The 13,248-nt window shown below is 40.2% G+C and overlaps 1 protein-coding gene across 1 annotated transcript in view; it reads right to left on the bottom strand.

The window, feature by feature from the left end:
* Positions 1 to 13,248, bottom strand: part of LOC117421330 (attractin-like) — a 151,720-nt gene that overhangs the window by 102,329 nt on the left and 36,143 nt on the right. The window contains exons 4-7 of the mRNA XM_034035579.3: positions 6,424 to 6,552; positions 2,701 to 2,906; positions 1,686 to 1,854; positions 541 to 631 (exon numbers count right to left, since the gene is read on the bottom strand). Coding sequence (XP_033891470.3) covers positions 541 to 631; positions 1,686 to 1,854; positions 2,701 to 2,906; positions 6,424 to 6,552 — 595 coding nt within the window. The remainder of the gene's footprint in view (positions 1 to 540; positions 632 to 1,685; positions 1,855 to 2,700; positions 2,907 to 6,423; positions 6,553 to 13,248) is intronic.

Below are 13,248 nucleotides of genomic sequence, written 5' to 3'. Positions count from 1 at the left end.
CCCCATCTTGTGCTGTACATAGAGCAAAACTGTAAAAACCAAGTACATGTTCTCAGCCTTGGAAGGGCTTGTTAGCTGTGGTTTCACTTTGAAACTTCCAGATACCTTTAACATAAGAACATACAGGAAAAAAACAGTGCTTGTTTGGCTCCCAGCAGCTGATGGATCCCAGAACTTTGTCAAGTCAGGTCTTAAAGTATCTCAGTGATTCTGCATCAATAACATGGCTAGGTAACCCATTCTACCCTGTCTGTTTACAAATGGTTTTAGGTTTGTAAATAGTGAGAGGAGTAAAACATGAAACTGAAAATGGAATCTGACACTCAGGCATTCAGCAATTCAGAGACACTGGGCTTCTTGCCCAGTTTCGGAGCTGAAGTCAGAGAAGTGCCACTCCCCAGATCTGTGCCTGCGTGGAAATGTGTGCCGCGTGGGATACTGAAGAGAGATGTCAGAAAGCCTGACGTCTCTGCTGTAACACAGAGGCGGTGTTATGACAAGGGTTCGAGGAGTCTAATCGGACGAGAATGATTTATATACCTCGTGCAGTGCCAGCGAGTGCCCGTATCTCCCAATGACAGAGTTCACCGACTGGTTTAGAGGCAGCCACTCTTGAGAGCTCAGAGTGTATCTGAAAGAGAGAGAGAGAGTTAAATGAGGTAAGGGAAGAAGCACACTTCACATACTGGAGGGATAGTGAAGGGAACGATTACATGGCAAGTTACCATTCCTTCACAGATCTTGAGAAAATGTATTTTCATCCAATGCTCCTTCATGGAACACTCACTGTTTACTCCTGGGTGATTACCAATACCATGGCCTCAATGTGTCTGTTCTGTTTTTACATGTACTGCTGAATCATATTGAAATGAGCTTATCTGTTCACCAATCAAAGCGTCGTTAGTGTTTATTTATTTTTTGCGGTTTGTAGAATTCAAGTTCGGTTTATTTGCTTTTAACGTTTGAAAAAATCAGCAGACTCACGTCAACACCTGCTCTAGAAAGAGGAAGTTTCACAAGCTTCTGCTGGACTGCCGCATTTAATTTGCATTTTGTGTATCTTAGCAATGCAGAGAGTCAAATTCTTATCGACTTCTTTCTTTATTCAGCAAGTCATACTAAACAGGTGGGGACTGCAGATTTGTAACCTTCCTTTGGATTTATCCATGATACCGAAAGTGGAATAGTTAATGTCCACAGAGTAGACAGGACCTTAATTTAACTTGTTATCCAAAGCAAGGTTGCCCCTTATATTAACACCATTCTAGGGCTCTGGTAGAGCCCCGGTGTCAGAGAATCTATGTTCCCCCAGAAAGTAATGTTCGTTACTCCAGTCTCACTTACAATAATACATGAGAACAGCCAGCAAACACTGCTCCCATTTACTACCATTATACATGCAGCATTTACATACAAATAGGACAAATAACATGCATGTAGAGGGGGGAGGACAAATGTTCGCTGATGGGAACAGATACAAGTTTCCAAGGAGGAACAAATATTCAGAGGAACCAATATTCATTTACACAGGCATAGAGGGAAGACACACTGGTGCTGGATTTCCATTGGAGGTCCCCTTGTTCAGCTACTAAGAGCTAAGGAATGTCAGGCTTCAGGGTGGCATGGCTGCAGACTCCTCCTGCCAGGCAGTATTAATGGATTGGGACTAACTGCGCCGTACTTACGCTTTAACCATCTTGTAGTCAGAATAGTTGAACACGTAGCCTCCGATCACCCACATGATGCCATCGTTCACCACAGACTTGTGCGAGGCCCGTGCCAGGCTGCGGACTGGGTACTCCTCTCTAGTCCAAAATGACTCGTTTGCTGGCATCAGAATGGAGCAGTCAGGACCTTCAGCATAGGAGAGACAGAGATAGTCATTCCCTGACCCATATTGGGATTCCCAGCTAAAATCAGACAACAATGCTGTTCATAGTGAGGGCCTAAAGGGAGCTGCACACAACACAGATCATAGTGACAGAAAGCAGACTAGGGACAACAAACACTATAAATAGCACTGCAATTGCAGACCATACCTTCTGAAAGTGCTTACATCAGCCATTGATTCCCATGATTTATAAAGTACTGTACTGTGGAACAGGAGAATAGCTGGCTTGGAGTCAATTAGAATATGGCAATAGATAGCAAGGGGTTTTGGATGATGTCATAGTCATTCAAATAACCAAGCTATCTTCAGCCAGCTTAATTCTTAGCATAACAACTCATATAATAGACAGATCACTATACTGCCGGGCTTTTTTGAATGCAAGTATTTGATCATTAAAGAAACCTTAAATGCAACTGTTCCAGGTTTGTTTAACATGCAGGTGAGGGGACCTCTATATATTGTACATTCTAGATTGTAGATCTGGAACAAAAAATATTAAGAGAAAATATACAAGGAAGTTAAGAAACAAACAAACGCCAGTGTATATTAAATACAAAATAAAAAATTCACTAGACCCAATGACGATTAGACATTCTAACACTATAGAAATGAGTCTGCCTGAGCATTCAACTCTGAAGAGGAATCTCAAAAGGGCTTGCACACTTCACTGTACATCACTCAACTAACAGAAAACATTTTAAAAGGTAACGCTGTAAGGAAGCAAGTCAAGTAGACGAACGTTTGAGCTAGTGCCCTGGAAGCGTTTGAGCACAGTGACGGGGTCTCAGGGTTATCCATTCAGCCCCTACCTTGCCAGCCTGGATTGCAGAGGCAGCGCTTGGTGGTGTTGGCGTGGCACACTCCGCGCTGGGGGAAGCCGCAGTCCTCCATGCAGTACGGGATGTCACACATCTCTCCTTTCCAGTGTGCCGTACACTCGCAGTACACACCTCCGCTGCCACTGTCCAGCCTGCACTCCCCGCGGCCAGAGCAGTTATTGGGGCAAGTGTTGATTCTGAGAAGAGAATAATCTGTGGGTGAGGAGTTATACTATGCATGGGCAAGAGCCTGAAGTCTTTAAATATAGAGAGATAGATATAGATATATATAATATTAAAATATATAATAATAATAATAATAATAATAATTTCATTACTCTTCATCAGCCATTCAATTCTCTTCATTATTGTGTATATGAATCTTTCGTTTTTAATGTCCCATACTCTTGGTAAAGAGATGTATCCCAAAAGAATCCATTATCCCAAAAGAATGCATGTTAACCTTAGTGTTTATACAGTGCAAGACTTAGCTGATATTCAGTATTTATTCATAGTCTATTCCATATACACACTATACTTCGTGTTGTACACATGTAGTCTTACACATGTTAACATTCAGGGTTAGAAACTTCCACTAGCCCTGCACCCAGTCCTGGGTTCAAAACATTTTTAACAACCTTTCTATACTGAAGACAAGAAAGTGTTTCTTCTGCACTGCTGGACAGGAGGACAACAGAATCGGAGGACTCAAATGTTGCAGACCAACATGGAGGTCAAGGGGGACTGTACTGCTGGGCAGCATGAAGTCTGCTTCAATGTTGCATTAAAACGATGGTATTAAAGTGTACCGAAGAGGGGTGACAGATTTAAAGCTGTTAGTTACGGTAACACACACAAAATGAAGTGTTGCAATTTATTAAGCCGTGGCTGGGAAGCATCAGTTTGCAAAAAGCTTAGCGCTCGGAAAACAAATTAAATGGAAATTTAAGAAATAATGACGAGCGTCTCAACTTGGCTACAGTACTTTAAAGCTCTTTGAGAATGCTAACTATCTAATTTCCCTCTGCCAGCTGAATGCATTACAGCGGAACAAGAGCAATTCCCCCAGTTAATTACCAGGGTGCAGCACCCTCTGTAGCCCCTGCGGTGGAAAAACATCAGAAACGGAGGGCATAAGCACTCCGGTATTCACTCCCAATCACATCCCCGGGATAATCACAAGGACTCAGGGGCGCTGTGACTTGCAATACCAATTACACAGACAAGTCCTCCATACAGAGATACAGTATGGTAGAGTTTAGTTTACGGATCAATCATATTTGCTATACAGTATTACTAGTGAAATCTGCAGTTGAGATGATTTATCTTTCCTAGTCCTTAGGGCCTTCAGCGGGGTTCTATTTTAAAAAGAAAAGTTACGATTTTCCAGTTTAGTATGCAGATTATGAATTTTGAATTAACTGGCAAGCAGTTAACATACTGTACAAGGGATAAACACTAATGTTAAGATGTGTAGCAGAGCCAGGTCCCTCCTCAGAGACGGAGCAATTTTTAAATCGGTCTCCATGTACCGCCACATTCCTGTGATGTATCTCCCTCGCAAAATGAAAATCTCTGCAGTTTAAATCAGTAAGATTTATTCGTCCACGTCCCGTCCCCCCCCAAACTAGTTCAAGCTGAAGAGCTATCTCACTGTTTGATCATCATTTCTTTGTGATCAGACATATGACAAAGTATCCCTATGAAGATCGGAATGCACTACTTGTGGAAAGTTGACCTACTGTTTATCATTGCTTAAAAGTGTTCAATGTTCTACAGCCTTCTACAAAATAAAAGAAAGCTTAATAAAGGATTGGCTTTAGGTTGTGATATTTCATACCCGCCATCACCCTTACAGAAGTTTACAACAGTAAAATGATACAGTAATTTTGCAGTTTTCCCATGCTTTTACTATGCATTTACCATAGTGTACCACGGTTTAGTTCACTGTTTACCTATGCTTTATTACAGCACGTATAGGCATACAGTGCCTGAATTAGGGTGGTCTTTCAGGCAGACACCACAGGTTTCATTGGACACCTTTAAAATAAGACAATGGCTTAATGTGTGTGTTAAAATGCAGTTAATCGAATGATGGTACATTGTAGTGCTTGTAAATATGTCATTCACTGAAGAAATACTTGCATGGAATTCCACAGCTGGCACCATTTAATGATTCAATTATAATTTATTTAAACACTATTTAAAATCGCTGTTCATTCTTTCACAGCATACCATGACATTCAGCTGTCTGTTTTGCAAACACAGAAGTCCAACGAGGTTGGCAGAGGAAGGGTAAGTAAATTGTAGTGGCTGCAGCTTCGGTTTCAAAGCTGGAAAAGTATCCAATCACCTAATGTTACATTTGGGCACACGGTTATTAAATTGCTTCCTTGTTCTTTTCAAGTATCAAAACCAATTACTGTGTAAACCAATCTTTCTACGTCATTGTACACTGAATCCATACATTAGCTTCTGTATGTTCTATTCTCATCCATATCTTAAATACACAGTGTAAAAAATGGAGCCTAGAACACATGAAAAAGCTGCACGAGAACTTGTCGAGACAAAACGCTTGTCTAGTATTTTTTGATCTAACCTTCTATTCTTGGAAATGCAGACGGCCCAAATAAAATTCAAACCACACTGAATGACCTCGATCTGTTGGAAGTTGAGCTGCTCTTGTTTGAGTAGCAGACAACACTAGTCTTGTTACAGTCAGTGCATTGTTCCGCCCCTCAATCCCAAACGCTTGTGGTGGCCTCTGGTCTATTCTTGGAGTTGAACAGAGTGCTGGCGCCGATTGTATGATTTGTACAGATACTCTGAAAACACACAGACCACTAAAAATCACTAAAAATAGATCCTGATGATTCGACAACAACTGCTCAAAACTTCACACCGCTAGAGTAGACTACAAAAGATAACACTGCAGACCGCTCAAGCAGTGTAAAAATAAAAGAGCACTCAAAACCAAAGGCTGCTCAGTTCTCTGCAAGAACATAAACCGCTGTTTTATTATGTATTAATTTTTTTGGCATGTTATAATTGTTTATCATTATTCTACATAACATTATATTATTGTATGTCTTTAAAATGAGGTTCAGCTACAGTAGCTAGCCTTTTGCATAGCATATGTTTCTAATTGTTTCAACTGCAATATTATTATTAATAACAAAAACAATAACAATAATATAATAATAATAATAATAATATTTTTATATAGCGCCTTTCATAGTGGACCACCATCACAAAGCGCTACAGAGGTAGGCTGTGAACTGTGCATTATATGCATAGTCACTTACAATAGGACATTGACTTAAACATCTCATCTGCAGGATGGAGCACAAGGAGGTTAAGTGACTTGCTCAGGGTCACACAGTGGCAGTGGTGGTATTTAAACCGGTGACCGTCCGTGGTAGAGGTGGGATCTGAACCGGTGACCACCTGGTTACAAGCCCCGGACTTTAACCACTGGACCACACTGTCTCCTTTTCACATCCTGATGTTCTTATTTGTATGAGAGAGCATAATAATAAATAAGCAAATAAATGAATGTCGATTACAGGGGTGATAAAAGACTTCAGGCTTATCCAAGTGTTAAACGTTGGAATTAATTTCACACAGTCTAGCCAGTTTGTTTAGAGGAGAAGAGCGTTTGGTAGCCAGCTGTTCTCCCACTCTTATTGAGGGGCTCGGGCAGCTCCACTGTACCTGTAGGAGACGTTGAAGCCGGTCAGGTTGTAGGCAGCGTCACTGAAGAAGTGCAGCAGAGCGTAGCCGGATTTGGAGACCACCTCCGGAAAGGTCTCATTACCATACTTCTCAGGGACGATCAGCCCGCTGCCAACAGAAACACAAAACACGGCATCACATACTGTGCACATTCATTTAATAATAGAACTGTTCTCACACCAGCAAGAGCACACATAACCTCAAGTTACCAAGCTGTTACAAGAAGGTTGGTGTAGAGCTGAAGTACCCCACCCCCACCAGTATTAAAACATCTAGTCTGAGAAAAGAACCAGAAACTTAAGATTATCTTGGTTTAAAAAAATGTGAGCGACTTCAATTATAACCTAAAGCACAGCAAGCTTCATTACGTAGGTAGGCTGTCCCAATACCTGGAGTGTCACAGTAGAAAGTCCAGAAGAAATGGGAGAGTTTGTGCAAGGCTGGTCTACCCTGAACTACACATGAACACAAACAGTACTGTAGTCACACAAATGGGTTCCAGCTGACCTGGTTAGGAGTGAGTCAAGTCTCCCCAAACCACTCTATTATCTAGGCTGAATGGGTTTGGTTCTCTCATACCCTCGAGCCCTGGTAGTAGTCCAATCGCTTTCCAATGGACTTTTTCCAAAGCTATCCCCTTTTATAGTGTGGAGACACATACCTCACATTCCCAAGTCACAAGGATGGTTGGTTCCCCTCCCCAGGACAATCTAAAGTGGAAACTCAATTGCTCTCTGATCACATGCAAGGGCAGCTTCTTGCCAGGACTTTAACTGCAGGGCAGAGACTTCGCTAACTATAGCCATTCATATTGTTTTGTACTGCAGGATACAGTAAAAATGACCTAAATAAATAAATAAATAAATAAATAAATAAATAAATAAATAAACCTAGCATCTGAGATATTCTGAGCTCTTCATCGGTGAACACCACCACCATCCTGCACTCAATCACTGCCAAGCTGGAGAGAGAGAACTGCTTCTTTCTTTCTTGTCTTGTGATGCATTTCACACAGAGTTAGTTAATGTGATGGAGGTCTGAAGCAGACACCCTTGTGAAGCCCAGATAGCACAGGCTTCTCACAATAAGCTACCGTGCCAACGCAATAACGGACACAAATCTGTCGTGCTTCAGATTCAACACAAGGCTGACCAGAGAGTGACATGCAGGTAAACATGAAATACAGGGCTTGAATTTCACTTGAGTGTGCTGGGGGGGATTTCCCCCCTATGCTGCAGCCAATGGGGGGGGATTCCAAAATTTTAGAGGGGAATGGCAAAAGAAAAGACACTTTTGCATATAAAACACTGTATATATATATATATATATTTTACTGCATCACCATTCACACTGGTGTTGCTTTAAAATAAGCTGCTTTCAGGAGACCTAACAGCTGTTCATCACGGTGAGACAGAGCACTCTCCATTTCTTTTGCTGTTGCCGGACGTGAGGTTTTTGCTGCAGCAGAAGAAAAAGGTGCTTTTCTTTTTAACCAGCGCTCCATTTCTTTTTTTTTTTTTTTTAACTCTTTACACTCAGCCCTATTTCTGCCTGTTTTTCACTGTTTTCATTGATGTACCGTATTGTTTAACTACTGGATAGTTTGTACTGCATGCATGTAACATATCAAATGGTAGGACACAGAATTTCCTTTCATATTATGCAAGTTGCAACAGGCATACTATATGTGGCAGGTGTAAGAATATATATATATTTTTTAAAAAGTTTATATATATTGTAATCATAGATGGCTCAAAAAAAAAAAAAAAAAAAAAAAACCCACACTGCTGTACCATTGAACCTCAATATGAAATTAACATGGGGGGGTGCTACGGAGCAATAGGCTCAAAACGAAACAGGTGCGTAACTTTCGGTGCCCTGGCGCCCCAAAATGAATGGGGCAGAGTTTTAAGAGTTAAAGCGAAAGTCACCGCTTGCAAAACACCTAGATAGACTTAACATCGTCTCTTTTTTCAAAACTGTTTACTTACTGCAGTGTACTGTGTTTCTATAATCCTTCAAGATAGCGGCTGAGAATCACGTACGAGAGAATAAAGTCTCGCGGCACTTAAACTATCCAGCACTACTTGTATTTACTTATTTATTTATTTATTTAATTTATTTATTTATTTTAACCAGGCTCATAGTGCTTTCGTCACTGACACCCACTTCCTTATAGATTGTTGTAGCATTTCACGCATTCTAAATTGGTGAAAAATACAGTAGCTTGGCGTCTTAAAATATCTCTGCGGGATTTTCCCAGACTGAAAGTTGCAGATATGTGGGAGCAACTTGGAAAATGCATGATTCCCGCTGAAATTCAAGCCCTGAAATACAAAGATAAATAAGAGAATGGGAGGACAGCTGCACTACACTGCATGATTCAGTTAATGTGAAACTGATTAAAATCACACATCCAGTCATTTATTACATTTAAATACAGTAAAAACAGTTAGTGAAAATATTGTGTAGGGTTAAGAAAATTCTCAGATCTGTTTTTATATCCTAGTCATTTAAAACCATAAAATACATTTAAAACCATAAATAGCTAAATCCCTCTTATTAATATTACATTAGGAGTAGTGCCACTAATAATATTTTATTCCCTCTGTGTCCAAACATGTGTACCTATCAATAAAAAACTATTTGAGCAGCTGTCCAAATCAGTTCTTGTTCAACGTGTTTAATGCTTAAATAATCTCTCTGAAATATTTCAGGATCTGTTTGCACAGGAGTAAAGGTCACAAGTCCAAGTCCAGCAGCAGTCCCCAAGTGCTACTGAATCTTATCTCTCAGCAGCTTGCTTATTAAAGGAAGCTATCGGCTTCTATCCAAACAGCCACGGCTTCCGCTTTCCCCTGGTATATGCAAAACAGAAGCTTGTTCTTTTCCACAGTAAGGATGGACACACGTTAACCCTCTACAGTATTATTATTATTATTATTAATTTCTTAGCAGATGCCCTTATCCAGGGCGACTTACAATTGTTACAAGATATCACATTATTTTTACATACAGTTACCCATTTATACAGTTGGGTTTTTACTGGAGCAATCTAGGTAAAGTACCTTGCTCAAGGGTACAGCAGCAGTGTCCCCTACCAGGGATTGAACCCACAACCCTCCGGTCAAGAGTCCAGAGCCCTAACCACTACTCCACACTGCTGCCCAGTAGATCGATCTGTTAAACAGAGAGGAGGGCAAGCGGTCTATTTTGTTTCCTCCCCAAAGACTTTATAGTGGAATATACTCTATAGAAGGAAAGAGTGAAGTCACTGCAGCAGTCTGATCTGGCGCTGGCATTAGATTTGCACAAACTTACAAATGATAAATTTAGGACTAAAGAAATTCAGTATAAAGATCTGTATATTAGAAAGACCATTCTGATCTGCTCATGACAAATGATCAGATGAAAAAATAAATCTCTCCATATTTCATCACCAAGTAAGTTAACAGAAACACTACTCTATTGTAGGATAACCAATTAAATAGGTGTCTTATACAGAAACAAATAGAAATTGGCATAGATATACATATAGTAATAGTGGTATATTAGATACATCAACTGGTCTGCTCTTTTGAGAGCAGTTATCGTATAATAATTGGCTTTTTTTTTTTTTTCTTTCTTTCTTGTCACAATATAAAAACACAAAGTAGCGCCAGGCCCACTAAGCAGTACAGCACGACTAACTCAGCTCTGACGAGCTCTTTCAGCAGTCCATATGGTTTCACAGCTACAGTAATGGCAGAGGTACAAATCATCATGAGATTAGGATTTGATTACAAGATCTGGCATGCTTGGGTAACAGGTCTCCCTCACTCTTGATGAGTAATGCACAGAGGATCCAACATGACATTTTTCTGTTATCTTTTTGGACAACTTCCAAAACTGACAATTTGTCAGTCTCCTCACAAACACCGATTCAATTAGAAAATAAAGCAATATTGAATCTGGACAGGCTACTATTATTTACCACAGACATGGAGTTATCTAAAAGGCTCAGTTTATAGCATATAACCCAACCCTTCCCCTAAGCTACGACGGCTTTAAAAAATAACACACACTTGCTAAGACAGGTCTGGTCTCTTTGTATGTTATGTGAATGTATCTATTGTATGACAACAGTAAGAATGGCTGTCACGAGGTGACATGCAGTGACAGGGAAATCAGACTTTATAAAAGAAAGGACTGTGCAGCGGTCATGTGTGCGAGAGAAGCTACACCGGTACTCTCCCTTAGCGCTCACATACTGTATGTGCCCTAGCACAAGAGGCTACTTCTCTGAAGTCTCTATAGACCACCACTCCCAGCATACCAGTAAAACAGTAGCCATGTCTCTGCTGGGTAAAGTTATTTACTCACAGTGTATATATATAGTATCAACTGATCAACTGGCCCAGGCAGCTCTGTGTCTCTCTGACACACATACAGGAAATATGGCAAGCAAGTCCAAAGGTTAATACTACTCTTGATGATTCCATCACTGATTGGCTGTAATGAGGGGCTTCCTGTCAGTATGTCACTTGTGTATAGAGATCCAGCAGATAAGAGTGTACAGTATTCAGGGATCATTTAGCAAAATTGTTCAAATAAGCTGTGGAAAAAGAAACTTTAGTAATGAAAACTGTGGTTTCTACCTTCATTCTGTTTGGGGGTTTACAGGATGCAAACTGTACTTCAAACAGAAAACAGCTTCATCAATACAAACTAATATAAAAAAATGCTTATTATTTGGGTAGTGTTTAAATTAGGATCATCATCATCATGATGACTGCTCGTACTGTATTGTAGACAGTTAAAATCAGCATTATTTTTGAAAGTGGATCATTGATCATTAAAATACTGTTTCCAAGACAAAGGGTTTTGAATGTAGACAAGAGCAAGCAGTCTCAGCAGCAGTCTCAGCAAGACAGACAGAAAATCAATGACTAAAACCAGCAACGGCTGGTTGACAAAGAACTGCACTGCTCCAGGTTTAACCAGCATGCCAAGAGGGGACGAGAATGAAAATGTGTGCACACCTGCAGTTTAATTATACTGCATTAGCTGAGACATATAGGCATGTGTGCAGACTCGCAGTATATCACACTTTAGCTCTGCATGTCTCTATACCTTACTGTAGCAAATAGAAATCACAGATAAAAAAAAATGCTTTAGGGGGATTCAGAAGCTACACTTATCAAAGGGTCTTGTTTATTATTCTGTGTTGTGTTTTTTAAGTTGCACATTTGGTGGCTGCAAACCGGATGGACTGTGCGGCAGTTCAGAGCCTCACTGCAAACTCAGGAAATCAGCCCTGCCAGGGCCTCAAGACCAGAGGCAGACTGGACCTGCAAGGGAGAGCACCAAAAAAGGTCACAGCAAGACTAATTCAGAGTGCTAGAAACCACCAAACACACATGGTGTATCTACTTTTAGTACATCCCCGCCCCCTTTATCTATCACTTCACACTCCAGAAAAATGAATTTATTTGGTCTGTTAAGAAAATGCTCCTGCAGTAACATGGATGACAAGTGAAGCAGAAGAGTATACGGTTAGACAGAACTCTTTGTTAACAAGTGTGGTTGCAAAGTTTAATTTGTATTGAATGATCTGTGTGGTCCAGTGGTTAAAGAATCCCGGGTTCAAATCCCACCTCAGCCACTGACTCATTGTGTGACCCTGAGCAAGTCACTTAACCTCCTTGTGCTCCATCTTTTGGGTGAGACGTAGTTGCAAGTGACTCTGCAGCTGATGCATAGTTCACACACTCTAGTCTCTGTAAGTCGCCTTGGACAGAGGCCTCTGCTAAATAAACAGATAATAATAATAATATACAGCTGTGTATCAACAGAGACTCAAAGCAGGTGTGACCTGCATCACTGATATGGAGCTTATAAGTAAAGCTATGATTTTGTCACGGAGGTCACAGAAATCGTGAATTTGAATAAAGTCAGTTAAATCTTGGAAAAGGATGTAAAAACACATTTGATTAGGCACTTCCTTTATTTCTTATCAAAAATGCAGTACGTCATGCACTGAAAATACAAATCTGCGAGTATCTGTAAATTGTTTGGTTGTGTATGCACGCAGCATTTACATGCAGCTATGTAGGTCAGCGAATTAGATTTGCAGCTTAGCTGAGCGATTAAGCATTTACTTAAGTGGAGCTGAAGTTTATGGGGTGAAATAAGGTGACAAAATGGAGACAGAAGTGCGAGCTAAGTGGCAAATATTACCGCTACTGTAGCAGAGAAGTAAAAACTATCCAAAGGGGACATTTCATGAAAGTGGTGTCATGATGTTTTGTACAGCATGTAATGTTCCTGCAAGCTGTCAAACATTTTAAAAGTGCTTCACATAGATAGAAGTTACAAGCCATTGAATCTGCAGTAGGAAAGACTGCGATACAAGTAACAGTGAGTGAGCTGTTTTTTGTAAAGACAGAAGAACAAATCATTGAAAAAACAGAACTTTACCAATAGAGGCTTTCTTTACAACATGCTGCTTTAGAAATCGTGGAAAAATCTAATAACCAAGTTGCGAACACTAAAGTAACATTTAAAATTGTCAGTAGTTAAAAGCAATAGTCTTTATACTATTCGTTTTGGTGTACTATTTAAAAGCTCTTGTGTATGATGATGAAGCTAACACTACATTATTTGCTGACCTTTCTGTGAATTCTTATTTTTTGCTGGACCTTACCTGTGAAATGTACTAAAAAGTTACCGTGCCAAAGTCGTAGCCTTAGTTATAAAGCAAGTACTGTATGTGTGTCACTGAAATTATTTTTAATGGACCAAACCAGTCTTGGAACTGAAGTC

The sequence above is a fragment of the Acipenser ruthenus genome, chromosome 1, assembly GCF_902713425.1.
Source record: "Acipenser ruthenus chromosome 1, fAciRut3.2 maternal haplotype, whole genome shotgun sequence".
Classification (NCBI taxonomy): Eukaryota; Metazoa; Chordata; class Actinopteri; order Acipenseriformes; family Acipenseridae; genus Acipenser; species Acipenser ruthenus.
Note: the sequence above shows the minus strand (reverse complement) of the source record. Positions and strands in the feature narration are given on the sequence as shown.